Source organism: Phalacrocorax aristotelis, chromosome 1, assembly GCF_949628215.1.
Source record: "Phalacrocorax aristotelis chromosome 1, bGulAri2.1, whole genome shotgun sequence".
Lineage (NCBI taxonomy): Eukaryota > Metazoa > Chordata > Aves > Suliformes > Phalacrocoracidae > Phalacrocorax > Phalacrocorax aristotelis.
In genome coordinates this window covers 210,388,207-210,409,971 of record NC_134276.1, presented here as the reverse complement: position 1 = coordinate 210,409,971, position 21,765 = coordinate 210,388,207, and the positions used below count along the sequence as shown (strand labels likewise).

The 21,765-nt window shown below is 41.2% G+C and overlaps 1 protein-coding gene across 3 annotated transcripts in view; it reads right to left on the bottom strand.

Annotated features, from left to right (window-relative positions):
* The window catches only part of GRM3 (glutamate metabotropic receptor 3), a 114,449-nt gene that overhangs the window by 12,196 nt on the left and 80,488 nt on the right, over positions 1 to 21,765 (bottom strand). For all 3 annotated transcript variants that reach the window (XM_075081522.1, XM_075081524.1, XM_075081523.1), the window contains one exon: positions 40 to 1,106. In XM_075081522.1, the coding sequence (XP_074937623.1) occupies positions 40 to 1,106 (1,067 nt within the window). The remainder of the gene's footprint in view (positions 1 to 39; positions 1,107 to 21,765) is intronic.

Sequence of the window (21,765 nt, the reverse complement as noted above, 5' to 3'; positions counted from 1 at the left end):
ATGCATATGATTTATGGAAACAGGTATCCAAAGACTTACTCTGTAGTCACTGGATGTCACATAAAATATGGGGAGAAAGGCCAGCCAAATGATGCACGTTGTGTACATTGTGAAACCGATAAACTTGGCTTCGTTGAAGTTCTCCGGACATTTCCTTGTTTTGAAGGCATATACAGTGCATAAGACTACGAGGATTACATCATATGTTAAGGAGATTAACATACTGGAATCTTTGACATTGCATTTCAATATGACAGTCTCTCTCTTCTCAGGAAGCGTGTACCGCCTGGTGCCAGGGGCCTCCAAGATAAGCCACACAGACACTACCACAATCTGTACCAAAATGAGACTCAGGCAAATGAAGACCTGAGAGCTGGGGCTGATGAACTTAGGCCTTTGAGCACCGTTCTTTACACCATCAAATATTCTGGCTATACAGTTTGTTTTTGTCAGAAGGGCAGAGTAGCAGACAGCAAAGGAACTTCCTAGCCCCAGACGACGCAGGGTGCAGATAGCTGGAGAAGGCTTGGCTATGAAGAAGAAAGTCATGCTGTAAGACAGGAAGACCCCAAAAAGCAATATGTAGCACAGTTCACGGCCAGAGGCTTTGACCAGGGGGGTATTGTTGTGCTTGATGAACACTGCAATGACCATAAAAGTACAGATAAAGCCCAAGCACGCAATGGTAACAGGACCTATTGCCCAAGCATCTTCCCACTTGATGTAGTCTTCTGGTAGGTCATAACAGCCAGTCAGGTCAGCCGTAGGCCATTTTCCAGGCCCACAATCTGCACAGGTAAATTCATCAGCCAAGTACTCATAGGTTTCACAAGGAATACAAATCCAACAGCAGACATCTCCTGGTTGCATATTCTTCATCTCGTTAGGAGCACAGGGGTCACTGCACTGGGAGACGGGGACAGAGCTCCTGGACCAGTGGATGGAGTCTACCTCAAGTGACAAGGTTTCTGCCCAGTGACCAACCTTCACATAGGAGTACCTGCCTCCAGTGTACTGGAAATTGAACACGTTGTATCGTCCTATCCCATCTCCATAGGCATCAAATTTGACCATACTGTCCGCGGCATTGGGAGGGTTGAATGGAGCTGTGAAAAAAAAAAAAAAAGAAATAGAGAATGTTATTATCAAAACATCAGATGACTTTTTGCATCCTTTTGGGAAGCACAGACACCTGACAGCTTATAGAAACCAATTCAAGTGCCAACAGGTAAGCTGAGAGGCCTGTATCTGTCTCATTTTTTAAATATTTTTGCCTTGTTTGAACTTAGAAGAAGAAAGCAACTCACATACTAGAACGCTATTTCACTTCATTACACGAGAAATATTTGTGAATGTGGAGAGTTGCATTAGATTACCAATGTCCTTACTTTTTTTTGCCCTGAATACAAATGAATTCTCCAATTATTTCCCCTAGTATGCACTACTGCTACCTTTCACATTTTCTCTTGAAAGAAAGATGTCTGCTTCTAACTGAGGCTTACCATTATTTGGTGAAATTTGGCTGTCATAAGGAAGTTTAAATGGTCAGATCAATAAACATCTGTTCTGAGGCCAACAGTCTGGAATGATGCTGAATAGAGGGTTCATTTTGGGGATGATGGAGAGGTAACTATGATGTCCTCAACAATTTCTTACTATGTCTTTTTCACTTCTCCCTGTGCTGTAGGAAGTTTTGAACCCCTTCTGTTTTGCTTCAACTTTACCAGTTTCTGATATTTCTTGTCTGGTCTGACGTTCCCAGCATGTGCTGCTTTGGTCCTATATCTTGTTTGGGGAATAGATGGGAAAAACAAAACTGGATCTGTGACCTTCTGTGAAATCAATATTGTAACACTTCCAACTGCAGAGCTCTGGAGAGATTTTGTTCTTTTCCTTCAGCTGATGTTCATGCAGGCAATGAAGAAATATTAAAAATGTAGGAGGAAATTGCATTTACTATGTGATTTATTGATCATTTGCTATAGCATCAAAGGTGAAGAGCTTTGTAGGCAAGAAGCAAAAGAGGGTTTTTTTGCCATTGTTGAGCAATAAAGCTGATTTCATTCCCTAGTGTCTTTGGTTACAGAAGTGGTTCCACTGTCATTGCTGGAATAAATCTTTTTCCCTGCATCTGCGCCTATGCTGTGCCATGAGCAATATCATATAAGGATGTAATATTTTCCTCCACGCCGACCTCCAGATACTTTGGATTTCTTGCAGTAGATTTATTTAACTTCTATAAAGCACTGAGACCAAATTCTTTCACCTTTATTCCTGCGGAGCATTACCTTATTTTGCAGTACTCCCACTAAGGTCAGCAAAAGGGACAGTGGTTTTTGGCACAGAAGCCCTGATTAGAGGGATGATGCATAACCTGCATGTCCCCAGGTGCTGGACTTGGAGTGCTTTTCTTTCCTGACTCCCTTATCTTAGGGCAAGGTTGGAAGATAATTTACACCCAGTGATAGTCTCTTCTGGGTTTGAGCCAAGACTGTCTGTTCTTATCCCTGCCCTCTCCTGCGCGTTACCACCTCACCTATGTCAACAACAGTGGTGGACAGCCTTGGTTTGCAAGATTACAGACTAGGTCTGGGTTACCCAAGAACAGATAAGAGAATTATTTTCTCTTTTTCTTCACTGTTGGCATCTGGTTGTACTGTTGTCTAGCCCAGCAAGACCTCTGAGTGCACAAAAATTAAGGGCAGCCTAATACTCCCGCAAATGGCCAGTTCTTCTGGAAATACCATGCTCTAAATTAAACAGGTAGCTAAATTCAAAATATAGGTTAGCAAGAAGAATATTAAGCACCCTCCCTTCTCTCTTTCCTCCTCCTCATGCACAGACATGCAAGCTCTCTTGTACAGGAGCAGCATTAAAATGAAATCATAATGCAGCACTTAACAGCTCTTCAATAACATGTTGTCATTGCCAGTGTCTTATTTCATTATTCATAACACTTATATAGATTGTAGAAGCTGTTAACGCAGCAGCCCAGTTTTAAGAGACAATTTATTCACTTCAGTGTTATACAGGCCAGCTCCTGAGGTGTGCTGAGAGCCTGTGACTTCTGCTGGGACCGGTGGAGCCACAGCTAAGCAAGACAAACTGCAGACTTGTGGCATGGCTTATCTTCTGTCAAGTGCATAACCTCAAGTGTACAAGTACCCCAGTGCAAGTTACACGAGGGTCAGAAATTTCAGCACTTTTCAGGAAAGAGTTCCCGCTGTGTAACACGTTTAACACCTTCTTAGTTCTGATAGAATATTTACCATTTAAACAGAGCAAAACATTTGCCTTGGACTTTGCAGGTAGGTACAGAAGAAAAAGTACATAATCTTACATATAGTTAACTTGAAGCTCATGCATATTGCCTTCCATGGGGCTGTTCCCACACTACAAATACGAATAAAAGGTTTTTGTAGGACAGTATGTTTTAAGTTAACCACAGCTTGTAACTTGAAACATTCATTTTTAGTGGCTGCTGATAGAGGAAAATAAATCGCACTCCTTCAGATGGAGTGGATGAAATCATTTAACCAAACAATGATGTATTAAATTATAGTATGGTGAGCCAAAGCCTACAAATGAGCCCACTGGGTGGCAGCAATTAATATACCCATTAATTACATATAAGATCACTAAGGCAATTTAACTGATATTTATCAACATATTCTAGATCCTGTAGAACCACTTCCAAAAAGTCATGTTTTCAGAAAATATGATCTGATAATAATCACAGAAATAAGATGCTCTTAGCAAGAATGTAATACCATATGAAAGCAGGACTTTATGTTCTAGTGTAAAAGCTATAATTTTTGCACATTGGTAAGTGATTTTCCCAGAGATGAAATACCAGGCCATGCCATAAGTCACCCTTTTTGTAATTAAACTTCAGTTTTGTGAATAAACCTACAATATTTATAACAGGTATTTCTGGCAGGTGCTTTTCAGAGTTGTAGCCAAGCTGTTTTGGACTCATCCCTTGGGAGAGGAGGAGCAAGACTCTCTGGTCTACCCATGCTGTTAGCTAGGAGGCTGTCTCAATGACAATATAAACTTTGTGTCCTTTAGCAGTATCTTTGAATCTTCTCCTCCCCTTGCACTTCATGAATCGAATTATCCTTATGCAAAGCAGTTATCCAAGAGAAATTCTATAAAAGAAGTTGTCAATGAAAAATAAGATAATTAAAAGTGACTTAAAGATAAACCAGCGATGCTCTGTGCTGCAGCTTGCAGCAGTTCAGCAATAAAGATGCAACAGCAGTGACATTTATGACAACAGGAGAAACACTCAGGTATACAGAGTGCAGAAGATAGAAACCTGTGGAGCTGTGGTGCAAGCAGCCTGCCTCTGTCAGCTCACTGAAGCAATCCTATCGAAGGAGAAGGATGCCATTGTGTAAGTGGAGGACACACTGCTTCAACTTCATAAGAGAGGAAAGACTATGTAGTTTTATTACTGTTTTTGTAATAGATATGGGTAAGAACGTAAAATAAAATCATAGCTTTTATAAAGTGATTTATGTCATTTTGTTTTAATCTTCCTACAGTGGGATCCTCTTTTCCAACAGTCACATAACTTGCAAGTATGTGTTTATGTGCTGTCAGAAGCAGGTCGTTACTTTCATTTAGAAATCTTTATTATTTTCAGTGCCAGTGTGAACAGGTCTTGCGACACGAAAGAATTCAGAAAGAAAGTTCTGAAGGGGGGATTTATTTTCTTATTGACCAAAACCCTTATTTTAAGAGGTGGGGTGGGAAATATTTTTTTAAATGCTTCTGATTCTTACATTGGCTCAGCTGTGTCAAAGAAAAAAAAAAGACAAACCAGGATCTTTTAACCAGCTATGAGTGGATGAAGAAAACAAAGCCGTTTTAATCCTAATTAAACACAGGGATACTTTTAAGAGACAGGGCGGCCTAGGAAAAGATGAGCGTCATCATAACTGGCTTGGAATCAGACTGAGTTTTGTTTGCCAGCAACATCCTGGGGCCAGGAAGGATATTTTTCCAAACAGAGTCTTGCATGTGTCTGGCACAGAGCTGAGAGTGTACATGTTGTCTTATAGAAAATATCATCTGCAGCTCTTCCTGGTAGGAATGATGACAGGTATGCCTACATCTGAGAACGTCCTTCATATCCAATAAAACACACATCTGTTCTTTGCTTGCAGGGTGTATTCTTTCAAAACAAGGTACAGATCAGAGGCACATCTCACTTGCTAGGATTCAATTCATTAATAACAAGGCTTGATGAAAGCTCTGGAGTTTTTCAGCTTGGCAGTTTGCAAAGCTGTGGGATTTCATGCAGTTCAGAAAGAAATGTAAAAAGGACTATTGTTGCACCAAAGGCACCTTCTTCAACAGCTTGTTGGCCCCAAAGACTTTCAGCCAATAGACTATAAGGTGATCATGATGAAAAAGGAATGCAAATGTAAAGAGGGAACAGGCTGGAGTTTCTGAAAAGTTGAGTAAAACCTCTTTAGTCTCACTAGATGGTGCTGCAAAAACCCTGAACTTCTTATTTAAGACTGAAAAACAAGACATTTGTTTATGTAACGGAAAAATGTAGGGCTTTTTAATGCCCCCTACTCCTTCCTGTTACATATCCTGGTCAATGCCTTATTAAAGCACTGTAAGGAAGAGCCGTAATACTAACAACAGGATATGGCTTGTTTGTCCAATGGGCTCATCTGCGTGCGTGATCCCTTACCTTGAAAAGTATCCTGAAGGGCCCTGAGAATGCATATATCTTTTAATTTTCTTTTAATTTTAGCTAGATATGGTTTGTTGAGGTCAAAGTGACTTATTTCTGCTCGGCTGAACATTCAGACCGAGAAATGGAGACCTGGTGCACCCACTCCTGTTTCTGTCTCAGCATAATACAGCTGGTTTCACATCTGATTCCAGAAGGGACATTGAAATTTTGCAATTTAAAAGTTAATATAGGAAATGGTCAGAGTGAAGTGTCACTAAATTGTACCTCTTGACGATTAATAAATAACAGATGGGCTTAAAATATCAGTTTTCACAGAGACAAGTAGCCATTTTTAACCTCTGCACCATTTCTGGATGGGTTTGGGTCATTTGCAGTATTGCTTCTTCTCATTCAAGAAATGAATAAGATTGATTAGTCTCCTACGAATGTAATTTTCTTATCTGTGTCTACAGATTCTCTGTTCAGCTCTGTGGTTTCTCTCTCATGTTAGAAAGTCGCTTTGTTGTAGGGAATTTTAAAACATACTTAGACCCCCAAAGCATCTGCAGTAGTCAGAAACATTTCCACTAGCCTATTTGCAAAGATCTATCACACAGGTATCTGTATATGAGTTAGTTATCCCAAGCTTCTGTCCTACAGAAGAGAATGGGTATTCCTAGGGATTACCTTAGGATAGCACAGCTGAACTGTACCTTTTTTTTCTGCTGGCCATAATGAGAATGGCTAGCTAAAATACATCTACAATGTATGTATCTGAAGTTAGGTGAGATAAATATCACCACTGTTTGGAACAGAAAGGCTCACAGCTGGAGTGCCAAGTGATAGCAACTTGTACAAGCTCCCTGCAATGTACCTGCGAAGGGGTGTCTCTGGCAAGCTGTCTGCACAGGCGGCTGTGACTGCTGCGGAGGCTATCACAGAGAACAGTCCAGGAGAAAAGTAATGTGGACACTGGCAAAATAAACTAAGGAGGGTTCAAAAGATTAGAGGGATTATTTCAGCTTGTCATTTTCCTCAGCCTGGCTGAAAACAGAACTCCCTAGCTACCTTTCCTGCAAAATGCTTGCCTTGAGCATAGTGTTTTGCATTTTCAAGTGTTTTGTCTTGCTTGTGTGGCCCTTGGGCATTTGTGTGGTCTTTGGGACTTGGGGAGAATAAACCAGATGCTAAGGTACAACCCTCCATCAAAGAAAATATGTAATCACTCTTATTTTTAAAGCAAATTTAACGAACTAAAGGGGATTTCAGAGTCCTTAAAGGATTCAGAGTTTGAAACATGGCAGCCAAAAAGCATGTAAATGTTTTACAGTCATTTTATTTCTCCTTTAAAACTACAAAATATATCCCCTGAAATTAAGAAAATTTCTTGACGTTTTTTGGTTAAAGCTGCATTAGCCCAAACTTAAAATAAATCAAGCATTCATGGAAAAGCATCCAAGGTGTTTTTGGTTTTTTTAATGTCTGCTAGGTTGATAATTGATATGAATGATTTGTGAGTTTCCAACATAGCAATGACTTTCGATTTGTACCACTCTTTTAATTTAAGATTATCCACTTTAGGAGATGGCTGGCAAACGGCCAAAATGCTTGTGATGTAATTTATACTAGCAATGAACTTGCAGTTACAAAGGAAATTAAACCCTGACTTTAAACTGCCTAACTTGTCCCTCAGGCCATCTAGTTATTTTGTAAACAGAAGCACTGGGAACCCAATCCCGTTATGAAGACTTACAATCACTGTTAGGCTGACAACGCAAAAGCTCGGGAACTGGAACTGTAAGTTATGGGCTGGCCTTCGGTATCTCTTGAAATGTTCTGGTCTGAGTAAAAATAAGTTTGCTGGCGAGCTGTCTGCCAGTTGCTGAATATTAACATTGCTTTCAGAGCTTGAGATTTTGATGGGGACTTTCTGCCGGTCCCGGGGTTATGAGTTCCCTGATTTGGACTTCTGGGTGAGGGACACTCTCATTTAACCTCAGGGCTGGGAACAGGTGCCATGCCTTACCCCTTCTCAGTACTCTTGCCTTACTCTTCTCAGTACATCGGGGTGCAGCTGAAAGAAGTTGAAGGTGCATTTTAATTTTGCTAAATTCACTTTTGGACTAAGTGAGGGACTCAGTTACGTAACAGGGGCATGAAACCCCTCTTTCTGGAGCACCATTCCATGATGTGTTAATGCCATCCCCAGATTGCATGTAGTAGCTGATGGCTAAGGAAGTGTTGAATACCTAATAACATTTTTTGTCCTTCTTTGTCAGCCTGAAGGAAATATGAATAGATTCAGTTATTAAGATATTAAAGGAAGTTGGTTAAAACTGTCTCTCCTCTGTGGGGACTCGAGGATTAGAGAGGTGTTTCCAGACAGTGCTCTGAATAATTTAGTTAGATAGTTTGCCCTTAGAGATCAGAACCAAATGAACCATGAAATAGACCCTCTGGCTGTACTTTCCTAATGGACTTGATATGAAGACACTCCCAGATCCGGTGGGCTGACATAGATTTCATTACTTATAATGGAATACTATTATTTAATAATAGTAACACTGTAGCTGTGATGGTCTTAAGATTCAAGAAATTTCAGGCCCATAAGAAAGGCAGTATTTTTTGTTAGACTAGTCTATAGATGGAAGAAGTGCACGAGCTTTCTGACACAAGGTCACTTCATTAGATCATCAGAAAAATTGCTCAATAAATTTCATCTTCAATTAGTTTGAAGGAACAAATCTGCTTGAAGTTCAGTATATTGGGTTTTTATTTCCTCCTGGAAACACAATTTCACTTTGCAAACAGCCTCATTACTACCCATTTGCAGAGTGATTGCTGAGAGCTTTCTCTTTGCTCCTTTGAAAGTATATAGTTTAGAAACACAAGGTCTGATCAAGATGCAAGACAAGATACGGCAAAGAGGTGTTATACCAAAAGCTTCTCTGTTTTTTTCCAGATATGTAGGCAGTCTAATAAATGTATTGCCTTTTTCTACAAATCTTATGACTCTATGCTATTATTTTTGTTAAGAAACTACTGAAAACTCTCAGCAATCACCCTACAAATTTCTAATAATGAGGTAATTTGCAAAATGAAATTGTGTTTCCAGTAGGAAAATAAAACCGTAAGTAGTGAATTCTAAGGAGAACATCTTTTTGGAATAACTGAAACTCAAATTTATTGAAGATTTTTGTGGAAAAAAAGGAGTTGTAGGATGCTTCAGAGCTGGAATAAAGAAACAATGCTATGGTGAAGCACACAGAGGAACCTTTATGCTCAGACATCATGCAGCTCAGTTGTAGGATTTGCCACATCTGATGTAATGTTGGTGGAAGACAAAGAAGGCTTGGACTTCAGCTGGAAATGTAAATGTTTCGCACATCTTATGGTGTAATATTCTGGAGTGGATCAGTTTTCTCTGTGAATATAAAATGTGCATGAAAAAAGTGGCCTATATTTCTTTAACCTAAACTTAATTAAAGGGTCTGTATTGGGAATGCATTTTTTCTTACAGAGCTCCTGTAAAAGTGGAGAGAAATAGACACCTCCAAAGGTGGTCTCTGGCTAAACTGAGTTGTCATCAGGAAGGGGGTAGCTTCCTCCACCTATAGTCCTCTAGTTATTAGACCACAAAGCGAGTTGTGCCAAAGAAGATATGAAAGCTGGCTGGCTTGAATTTTGGCCACTGATGGAGAAATCATCAAACTAATGTTTTCAGTAAGGCCCACTGCACACGTTAAATGTGACTCATCTCCCTTTGTAAAGGTTTGAGCCTGGGTTTTCTTTTTACTCATTTCCATATAATAATGCAATGGCTAGAAATGCACATCTAAAATGACAGAGTAAGTCAGGAGAGTATACCTCATGAATGACCAAATGCTGAGTCAGCCAATTGAGAGGTGAAAGCGGGCTACTCACAGCACTGAGTTTTGGTAAAAAGACAGTGAGATAAAGGATAAGGACTCCTGGCTTTTAAGGTTATTCATGCATGCTACACACAAGCTACAAAGGTAGCACGTCACCTCTCCCAACATCATCAGTGTTCATTGGCGTGCATTATCCTATCACATGCAAGCTGCATGCCCTATTAATACTTGCAAATTCTTCTGGTCTCAGGAAGAAAAGATAAAGCTGAGAGCACAGAATCATTTTTGCTAATGTTTTGCTCCACTGAATCAGTTCAGCAACAGCAACGGCAATCACTGGACCTCAGGGGAAAATGTAAAAAGAAAATGTTGATTTATTTGCCTGTTTAATGGTGGAAGCAGAGACACATTGATAGGCTTAGACTGATAAAGTTCTTTAGACATCTAGACAGAATGTAACAACACTGCCTCAAACATTCATCTGACAAGATATTTTCTTCTCTAAAGAATATTTAGAGACAGGCTTTTTATTCTTTCAGTTACTGGACCATTATCTAGCCATTAGCTATTCATTCAAATAGATGTGCACATGTAATAGAGGAAGTTTAACAAACTTTTTCAACACATTTTTGTCAGTTCCCAATAGCAGCTTCATACAGTGTTTTATTTGCCACTGGCTGGGGGAGGTCTGTCCTGGCGCAGCAGGCCATTCTCTGCTACCAAGCTGGCATCAAGATCTTGGAGCAGGGATCAGCTGCTCCATTCATCAGGGCCATAGATAAATACTATGGAAAAACTCTACTTTTGGAGAAACTCTAGGTAAAAATTATTTATAAGGGCACAAGACGTATAGTTATTTGTGTCAGAGGAATAGAGTTGGAAGGGACATAAAAGCAAAACTGCCTGCTGTTACAGGCAACTATGTCATTGCTGCTTGGACTAGAAGAGTTCAGCAGACCCATCCCATACACTTCTGCATATGGTCAAGCATTTTCTGGTGTTTTGTAGCAAATTTAAGACCTACTGTAAAAGATAAAGAGCCACAGAGAAAGTGTTCAAAGTGTTCCTACAGAAAGAGAGGGGGAGAGTTCTGTAGCAGAAGCACAGGAGGATGCTTGAGGCACCAGAGCTACACACAGTCAGTCAGCTACTGATCACTAAAGAAATTCAACCTTGGCAGCAAAGAGGGATTGTTTTTAGGGGATAATCAATAGAAAGAATAACATGTATACGTCATATGCAACCTGTGTATGGTGAAAATATAAAAGAAATAACAAGAAGCTACAAGGGCAGTGACGTCCTCTGCAAGAAAAGGAACAAAGGGAAAACTGAGAAAAGAACCACTCTGGGACAGTGCCCCGGATGTGGATGACGCAACTCATCAGTGCTGCTACCTAAACACCAGGATGTTCTCCCTCCTCTTCGGTAGGAAAAGGTCGCTGCTTTATGATTTGCTGTTCACTCTTTGTCAGTTCAAACTCAGCTATCACACATCAAGGATTACCTTTTACAGTAGAGTTGGGTTAAGTAAATTTGAATTTCAATGAGCATTAAGTGAGTGCTCTTGTGAGTGTGCGTGCATGCATGTGTGTGTGCATGCGTGTGTGTGTGTTTTCTGATCCAAACTTCCTATATGATTGTGGTTGATACTGAGTCATGGAGTCAAAGTGATATCAGATGCAGCCATTACAAATCACATTCTACCTTGAAACTCCACATGCCTTCAGCCACAGAGTTACACGGGGCTTCTGCAGCACATACATTCTACGTGAGGGCTTTGTTCAAGGCTGTGCTTCACTCTGCTTTCACACTAATAGTTTCACTGTTTACACTGAGCATGGTGCAGTTCCTTCCCTGGCTAAATGTATGGCGTGTTTTTAGCTGGGCCTCCTGTTTCAGCCATGGAAGTGGTAAATATTTCATACCTACAAAGGAATTCCTGCATTAGCTTATTCTGTTGTCCATCAAATGGCCCGGAACCTGTGTGTAGCAGCAAATAGAAAAATGTGCTATGTGAAACCTGTATTGAATTGAGGAGCAATTACACGTACACATTTATAAAGTGAATATCTCTCAGCCTTCAGCAGTACTCTTGAATTTCTTCTGTAGGAAAAGTGCTAGATATGTATGTGCCGTTAGTGTAGGCAAGATGAGATGATTCATATATTGGCAAGTAGAAAGATGGGCTTGTAACAAGAAAAGAAAAACAGTAGGAGATGAAAAGTGGATGCCAGACTGAGGGGGCAGAGGCCTTCAGACTGTGAGGTGCATTAACCTCTGCTTCCTCTTTACTGGGTGTTTACAACCTCCATTCACATCACTACTGCTTTGGGCTCTGTGCTGTACTTCCTATGAACTAAGGAGACAGCGAGTTGTGGTGTGGAGACCCTACAAGCCAGCTTAATGATCTTGGTCATTATGTTATGGTTTACATGCCTTAAGTTTAAGGACTTATATTGGAGATATTGTAATTTCTGGCTTAATGCTGAACCCCTTTGCATCCCAACAGTGAGCAGATTAGTTGATGTTGTTCCATGGCTGGAGCAAGAGGTGAGAAGGCAAATCAAAGGATTGCTCCTGTGCCTGAGCCATGCTACAGCTAGGGTTTTGTGGGCATTTTTTTTTTAGAAGCTTCTCTGCTTCTGATAACCCTGTGCATGTATATATGTGTTGTTCCCCCTGCCTTGAAGAATTTTCATATTCTTTGTATTCGCTTGTTATTTCCTCAGACAAAATAACTTCCCTGTCAGAAAGCAGGAAACAAAAGGAAATAGCTCACCCAGATAACAGCAATGAAATATCTTTTTAAAATTATATTCTGTATCTGCTAACAAAATAGCCACAAATATTGCAGTATTACCAAAACGGAGGTTCTCTGAGGTGTTTAGAAATGTGGCTCTAACAGATGAGGAAATGAAAGAAAGTTACCTTTCAATACATTTGTCTGCCAGGGCCATCCAGTTTGCAATTGACAGGAATTGTGTAGAAGGTCAGTTTGTGAAGAGTACTCATACGTAAAAGGAGTTTCTGCTCCATGAAAGGGCAGAGCTGATTGCTTTAGAAGGTAGGTGTGATCTACTGGCCTGAGTAATTTTTAAAATAAAAATACACACTAACACTTGCATGAATAAGAAAGGTAAATTTGCGGTAGGAAATCCTTTCAGTCATTCCTCTGAAACTTTTGCCATAAGTACTTCTTTTGATTTATGAGATCATTTACACAAAAGGAAAGGCTGTGAATATTTGAAGAAAATGTGTGCTAGTGCAAAAATTTACACAAGGGATGTTTTCAGGTCGGGTTGAGTTCCTTTCTCCCTTTTCGATAGAGAAACATGACTGTACAACTGAGCTGCTTTTCTTCTGCACTGGGAGTCAGAAATGGGCAAGATAGGCTTGAAGGGAATAGTTCAGGCTTCACAGAAAGCTCATCTGGGCTGCAGTTTAACAAATACAAGTACAACAATCAGCTTGTGATGGGTTTGCCTGGAAATATGCTATGTGGAAGTGAAGTAGGATTCAGACCAAGAGCCACGTCTGAACTGCAGCACCAGGCTGGGCTGAATGTTAGTGTCACATTAATGCAGCTGTACTGGTTTGGTACCAGTTCCTGTTTAGTCAGTGTTAGCCTGGGAATATCTTCGCACTGTGCTCTACTGGGTGAAGCCAATGTGTCTTCCAGGAATGTAGTGATATTAAGGTTATTTCAGGAGAAAAGATACTTTTCTACAGATCATGATTTCAGTTCTGCCTTTCTAGAATAATTGTTAGCTGCCAACCAAAATAGAGGTTTGGTAAAAATAACATAACATTTTAGTTATCTTTGGGATTAGAAATCCGGGTTTGTGACTTTCTGTAGTTTTCTTCACCACCTTTTGAAACTAACGGTTTTCTTGAGGACTCACTGGAAGTCCAGATCACACCTGGATTCTTCAAAAGAGTAATTTATTTTCCCAACGTGTCACACTGTCCCAGTGTGTCCCTATGCAATCTCCTTCTCATGTCCTTGTCTTCATCCTCATTAACACTGCTGTGGTCATGTTCTGAGCACAGCTTCTGCCTTTTTCAGCCCCTAAAATAACACCTCAGCATGCAACTGAGACTAAGGTTAGTTCTGGAAGTGCCAAAATGGTCTTCCATAGGAGGCAATAGAGAAGAATCTGGTCCTTCCATTGGCTTTTCAGAGCCAAAGTAGATGCTAAAGTGTAAAGGGTAGGAATCCTGAACCAGACTCCTTTCTTACATGCTACCTTGTTCTTCCAGCTCATGAGGAGAAAGAAGCAGACCCTGACATCTTTTCACTTATGTGTGGATGTCTCTCACGGGTAAAACTCTGTGAAGAATAAGAACAGAATCCCGTGGTATGTCCTGAGTTGTCCCGCCATGGTAAAGGCCAGTGGGGTTGGAAAAGCTGGTGTGCATGGCTGGGGGATGAAAGGGTTCTGTGACTCTTCCTGCTCCTCCGAGAACTTTGACTGCACAGACCCTTGGTGTTTGGGATTCACGTGACATTTGCCAGCAAAATAAAAGATGAAATAATAACTGTTATAAAACAAGCAGCAGGCAAACACATAAGTCTGTGATTTAGAGAAATTAGACTACTGAGCCTTCTGTCTCTCAAATATGTGATCTTAAAGAAAATAATTGCTCAGTTTTTCAGTATGTGTTTATCCATAAACACAGGGTGTCTAATCTTGTCCTCATTTACACACTGGCATGGGCTCTGAGCAATCTAGAGATTTATAAGATACCTAAAGGCTACATTATTAATAAGATAAAAGCAACTGACTACAGGTTACATACAAGGCACAGACTATATAACTTTATGTTCAGTTTTTCATAGCTCAGCTGAAGTGGTGGCTTGTATAAATATTCAAGTAAAGGAAACTGAGATGGAGAGCTATTTGCTGTTTTAGGGATGTTAAAGCACCTTCACCTAAATATACCAACTCTGGGACCATTGCTGGCCCATGGTTTCTGCAGATTTTCCAGGAATGGCAGCCAGCTTGTCAAGGCCAAAGGAAATATACTTCCAGCATCTTCCTGAGGAATATGAAGAAAAGTTGTTGCTGCTCTATGTCTCGGCAATTCTGCATTTCCTGTCTTTTTGTCTTTGGGAGGTCAGCGCCCAGGTTGGGCAGAAGAGTGGTGACAGCAGGCAGTGGTGGCAGTGGTGGCAGCAGGCAGAAGTACTTTGCTCCAGAGTTAATGGGAAGCAGTGGTCCAGCTTTGCCTGTGCTGCTGGAGCTTATCTCAAGAGGTAAGAACACAGTTCAACCTCTGCCTCTGCTTACTCAGGCTAATTATTCTTAATTAGCGCCAAACGAAAGCATGAAAAAGCAGCATTTTATGATGGTCTCCAGCAAGATAACGGACACCATTAACAGGAAGGTTACTGACCTGCCGTCATGGCAAGGGAAGTTTTAATGAAAATTTTTTCTGGCAGTTGTGCCCTAGAGATGACAATGTCTGTGTCCTGCTGCCAGCCCAAGTACCCAGTTTACATGGTGCCATGTGTGACACACAACGCATCCAGAGTGCAGATCGGATTGTTTGTCACCGTGGTCCTACACTAGGGGATGAAAAGGTTCCACACTATTTTAATTTCAGCCAGTTTACGTCTATAAAGCTCTGAGCAAATTGGTCTGACTGTGGAGCTGAACCTGCTTTCAGCAAGAGGTTGGACTAGTGACCTCCTAAGGGCCCTTACAACCTGATTTTTTCTTTAACTTTATGATTCTATATATTATGAATCTATATTATATGCAATTAAATAGATATGTATGAAAATATGCATGTATATAAACAAAGTACATAAATGTATGAATAGATACATATATTAAAGGCTTCAGGAAAAGTTAAGCAGAGATTTCTGCCCAGGAACCTCTTGGAGGGATAAATTTGTCCAAAGGAAAGAAACTGCAGATGCCGTCAGCAGCTAGGCCTGCAAAGAGGCAGCTGGAGGAAGGAAAAATGTAGAGGGGGTCATCAGGAAAACCAACTTGTCAAAATCTCACTACAGCTCTCTGTGTATACATACCATTGTAACTCTGATATAGAGAGGAATGTGGGAAAATACTGTACAGGTTCAACTGTTCCTCTGCTCTGAAATAGCAAGTCTCAAGTGTGCTTTCAGAGACTGTTCCTTAGCTGCTTTCAAGGTTTTAAATGCTATGACACATTTGTGGTCCCGGGAAAAAGGCAGTAATTGTTCCTATAAATCCTAGACATCTTTTTAATGTATATTTTTAATTAATATCTTGGGGAATTAACTCTACATTTTCCTTGGTTTTATTGGTCACAAATCCATAATGAATTACACTTTAAAAACTTTTATGATTAACAAGGTATTAGATGACTTCTGCCATGAAAGTTTTAGCTTCAGCTGAAAGCAGTGCTCTGGTTTATTTTACAAACAAGCATCACAAGGAAGGCCAGGAAGACCTTACAGCTGACTGAGTGCTGGAGGCCAAAGGGATCTGAAGGGTGAGATGATGGCGTAGCAGGGCCATCTGCTGCAGAACCTGCGATATGAGCTGTAGCTTTAGCCCGCACATCTACTGACAGGTACCCCCTGCTGTAAATTTATACCTGGTCTTTGAAGTTTCTGCATCCGTGATCTGCTTGTGATAGCAGATGCATAATTTGTTGGTCTGTGCTCCATGCAAGCCTGGAAGGACACTGAGCTTTGAAGTGGACTTTTGACAGGAAATATTTGTGGCTAAATCCCAGAGCAGGGACCATGCAATGCTGCTGTGCTCAGAAGTGAGGTGATATCTACCTGTTGCAGGCGGTGATTTTTAGGCTCTTTCCTACTTGGGTAGAACATTTGCAATGGAAATGGTCCATGAAAGTATGTTCCCACCGTGGAAGTCACCAGTGTTTAAGAGTAAATGAGAAGGTGAGTTTGTGTTTTCACTTCATATTATTTGGGTGTTGACTGGGGCAAAGAAAATTATGAAAACAAACTGCACAGAAACATAAGAATAAAAGTTATGTCTTAAAGTCCTGTGGTTGAAAGGGGACAAATCAAACCTGACTTAAAACCCTTTTCTCTTTTTGAGCAGTCATTCTGGCTAGTCACAGGAGAGGATTTTGCCCAGTATAAGCTAGGTTTGGTTATACACGATTTGCTGTCGAAGAGCTGGATTTCTGAACATAATACAGGGAGGGACGTGACAGTGGTTCTTGTAGCTGTGTGGAAGAAAGGGGTAGGAAAAGACTATTAACATAAGTGTTGCCTAAAAATTTTAATGGTCTGTTTTCCAGAATAGCTACTTTAGCCAAATTCCTCCTACCATTTCCTGTGGAGATTCGGGAAGCAGCATACACCCCTAAATCCAGCCTCCCTCTGCCCATACGCTTTCACGCCAGGCTCACAGTGGAGTTGGTCCTGCAATACCATCAGCCCTGCTAGCTGCGCAGTGGGAAAAGCTGGAGCCCAGCCCCACACCCTTGGGTGACAAGGTTGTCACCCTGAGCAGCCAGCTCAACAACCCTGGGCCAGATGGAGCTAACACTTGTCCTTGAATGTCATTGCTGCCCTTCCTCACCCCTGGTCAACCTGGAGCCCAGGCCCTGGAGGAACAGCTACACCAGGTAGCAAGATGTGGGGCACAGCTGTGCCGGACCCTGCCACTTCATTCCAAATGATGGACACCCCACACTGCCCATGCTAACTTTTACTGTCCTGGCACATGTCAAATGTGAGGTTTGCAATAGCAGCTGTGGACAATGATAACACTGTTTTCTGTGTCATTGTGGCGGCTTAAAGGAGCTAAAACCATTAGCAGTGCTGGTTGCTGCACTGGCCCCTCTATCCCTCAGAGGGAGGGAGGCTTCTGGATATATGGAGCTCTGCCTTGTGTTGGAGCTCATCTCCAATTCACAGCCCTCCTGAGAGTCTTCTCCACACGCTGCCCTCCACCAAGCAGTGGCTGGGTGTGGGTGAGAAGCTGAGTTTACTTTGTGCTCTCTTCCATGGAGTCCTTTGCTTTTTGTTCAGCACTTCTTTGTTATTCCAGTAATACAAGCCAACAGCCTCCTGAACCAGCATCTCTTTATCAGCTGAAGAGCATCACAATTCAGAACATCAAATGCTGCACTTGTGCCCTCAAGAAGGAATGCAGAGCATGAGAAGATCAAGAAGATGAACCAGCCTATATCTCTTTGAAAGACCAAACAAGCACTGAGATGGAGCGAGGGTGTTTATCTGGGGGCTGGGCTTTGCATTCTCAGATTCCTGTAAGTGGGAATCAGGCATAGGCATCTCTCTTCTCCCTTACTGAAAAGATTCAGGGTATCACAACATTGGTCATATACATCTTACTGAGTTGCAAGAAAATTATGTGCTTGGTGTATTTCACAGACAATAGGGAATGAAATCTCACCCTTCGTGCCACACTCTGGTTCTATGGAGTTATTTCAATTTAGTGAAAAAGGGGAAATAAGTAGGACCCCAGAGATATTAATGAAATACCTGTCACACAGCATGTCAGGAGCAGTGGCAGCATGAGAGTGCACAAATCTGACCAGTCCTCTAGTCCAGAGCTGCTGTTAGCTGGTCCCTCAGTATTTCCTTAGAGATCCCATTATTGCTGTGCCTGAGTCTCACTTCAGGCTTTCAGCTAAATGGTGAGTGAAAATCTCAGTTGCTCTATGCTCCATCTGTAGTCAATAGCAAGAGATGTAAGGGCAAATCAGGTGGGCTGCCTCATGTGGCTGAACCACAGCTTGTAGGTGCTGAACCCTCCGCTAACTGTAATCAGAGACTAACTAATTCAAAACTAATTCTAGTGAATAGGGTAAATATCTAAAATTGCACAGTCCCACACCAGTCATAAATGCACCCTGTCATTTACTCAGACTGGTGTGTTTGAAATGCACCATCACCTGTTCCTGGAAGCTGGGAGAATACATTCAGGGCCATTTGTGGGATTTTCTTCATGGCAAGCTGCAGGTTTATGCATGCAGGGCTCATCTATCTGTACCTCTGTCTTTCAGCAGGGGAGGTGTTGCTTAAACAGCTTCTGTGTGTGTGCAAACATGGTTGTCACTGTTGTTCTATTTCTTGCCTGATTCCTTTTGGTGGGTGTGGTTCACTATCTAGGCTAAAGAAGTAAGAAAATTCCCAATCTGCCTTGGTTGCAGTGTATGTGATGGGCTGATAGCTTCCATGCCATCCTCTCTGCACTGGGGATATGGTCTCAGATTTGGAGCTGGAAATATGACATCACTGACCAAATGTACAATGCTGCAGGGTCCTGAAATTGTATTAACAACACACCCAGAGACTTTCTTCAACTAGAAAAGAGCAAAGGTGAATTCTTGGTCCCCTGGAAATCAATGGCAAGACTTGTATGTATTAAAATTTCACACCCTCTGACAGGAAGAAGACATGGGAGATTTCGTGATTCTCTCACTACATAAAAATGACTTATCTGCTGTCAAAAATCACTGACATTAAAACATGGATTCACATTATAATGGAAGAACTGAAAACAAAGAAACAGGAGATGAACAAACCATGCTGTAGGCTAGAAACAATATATACAGAAAAAAAGCTGTTATATAAGAACTCAACAGGCTTTTTAATGTTTTAAATTGGAAACGAAAATTAGCTGAAACTAAAGCTCTTCAGAGTTTCAAAGATTTCCATGTTGATTTTAAAATAAATTAATCTGATCGCAAAAAAAGCCTTCTATTTTCAAAACTGCAAAATGACAGGTTTTGACTTTTTTTATCTTGAACAGCTTCAACTTCCAATTCATAAAAAGTATAAAAGAAATTTCAGTCAAAATGAAAATTATTTTTTTCTAGCTATATCAAAATGAAAAAGTTTCCTGGAGTTCTGGTCAAAGAAAACCATGGTTATTTTGACTTTATCGATAAATGCTGAGTGGAAGAATGCTTGGGTTCTTAAAAGATCTCTGCATGATACAAAAATGATTAGGAATCATGGACTGGAACCAAGATCGTTTAGTGACAGTCTAAAGCTGGATGCTATTAAGAGTATATGCATTTGTCCTGGTTTCGTCTGGGATAGAGTTAATTTTCTTCACAGTAGCTATTATGGGGCTATGGTTTGGATTTGTGCTAAAAACAGTGTTGATAATGCGGAGATGGTTTAGTTGTTGCTAAGCAGTGCTTACACTACTCAAGGGCTTTTCAGCTGCCCATGCTCTGCCGGGTGCACAAGGAGTTGGGAGGGGACACGGCTGGGACAGCTGACCCCAGCTGGCCCAAGGGATGTCCCACACCACATGATGTCATGCTCAGTATTTAAATCTGGGGGAAAAAGAATGAAAGGGGGGACATTTGGAGTGATGGCATTTGTCTTCCCAAGTAACCATTATGTGTGATGGAGCCCTGCTTTCCTGGAGATGGCTGAACACCCGCCCATGGGAAACAGTGAACGAATTCCTTGTTCGTGTGCGTACACAGCTTTTGCTTTATCTATTAACTGTTTTTATCTCAACCCACAAGTTTCCTCACTTTTACTCTTCTGATTCTCTCCGCCATCCCACCGGGGTGGGGGGAGTGAGCAAGCAGCTGTGTGGTGCTTGGTTGCTGACTGGGGCTAAACCACAACAGCATTAAAGCCCATAAAAATACCTGGAGTGTCAGAACAAATTGCAAAATAATTCAGGCATAAATTACTGAACTGCCTACTCATTTGGGTAGGCTGTTTCCGTCCTAAAGTGTCTGCTTGGCAGGGGCAGAAGCACATCACACACCTCTGCCATCCCATGTGATCAGTCAGCCAGGACTCAGCTCTGGGAAGTGCTGTGCTCCTAAAACCTTTTGATTTCAACAATTTCAAGACATTCAGGTATATCTAAGGGTAAGTGTAGGCAAACAAGAAGATAGTTTCTTTGTAGTTCTGTGTGGAGTGGTAGGAGAAATGATGGTTCTTACTTTCTATAGGTTTAAAGCCTAAACAGTTGATTCATTCTGTCTTGTGCTGTTGTCTGTAACACATGAAATTAGTAAATAAATCAAATGCAATTACAGCGTGACTTATAATATATATACATTGCCTATGCATCTGCATATGTTATGGTATGTGACTATCCCTACTGATGCAGCAGTCTTTAGAAGGAGACCAAATGACATGATGTGCATAAGCATTGTGTTGCTCAGGCCAGGCATGTTGCTTCAGCTACATTGCATGCACCACTCAGATGAAGGTTTTGAAGCATCTCAACTTACAACTGTTCTTGCCAAGAGCATTAATTTTTTTAATGACTGAATCTATATTACCAGAACATGGCCAAGCTCCTGGGTCCTCCTGAATCACCTTCTGGGGGATGAGTTAAGGTGTAGGACAAGACCTGCACCTCCTTGATTTGCATGGTAAAGAAATCCAGGTGTGTGGGCTGCAGGAAACCCTGATGTGCTCTAAAGCAGTCAGCTAGCAGGATGCTGGGAGACCAGGAGTCGCATGGCACTCTTCAGCATGCACTGGGAGGTATGTCTACATGTACCCAAGAAAGTGGCATACTTAGTTACACCAGTCATACCCCACTGGGAGCAAGAAAAGCTCTAGGGATGTAGTCAGTAGTGTCTAGAAATGGTCTGAATCAAGAGCTGAGAAGACCTCTGAAGGAGGGAAATGTTCGAGCTCCAATCTGAGTTCCACATAGTTTCCAGTGTTATTAATGCTGTACCATTACTGAGGGTCTCTTGGGACTGAGCATGTTATTAATGCTGTACCATTACTAAGGGTCTCTTGGGACTGAGCATGTTGTATCATACATGTATTTATCCTTCAGTTCCTCTTAGAGCTAGTTCTCATACAAAGCACAGCCTGGTGTTTCCTTACTATCAAATCACTCAGCTGAGAATATCAGTTTAATAATACATAGAAATAAAAGCTCAACCTAGATGCTTCAGAAGAAATTTAGACATATAACAACAAAAAGACATGATGCTCTCTACGCTTGTTTCCCCCGTAGATCTACTTAGCCTTGCTATGGTGTAATATTAATAACAAACCTAGGCTCAGCCATATGTGATGGCAAAACCAGCGATGTCATGTACTGCGCAGCCAGTCCCCATGAAGTTTGCTTATATCATTGCCAGATCATTGACTCTGTGTCCACAAGCCTCCTGCACATATTTAATCTAGCTTTCTATATTTTGTCATCAAGCCTAAAGATCTACAGCATCGATAATGGCACTATGTCACATATTTAA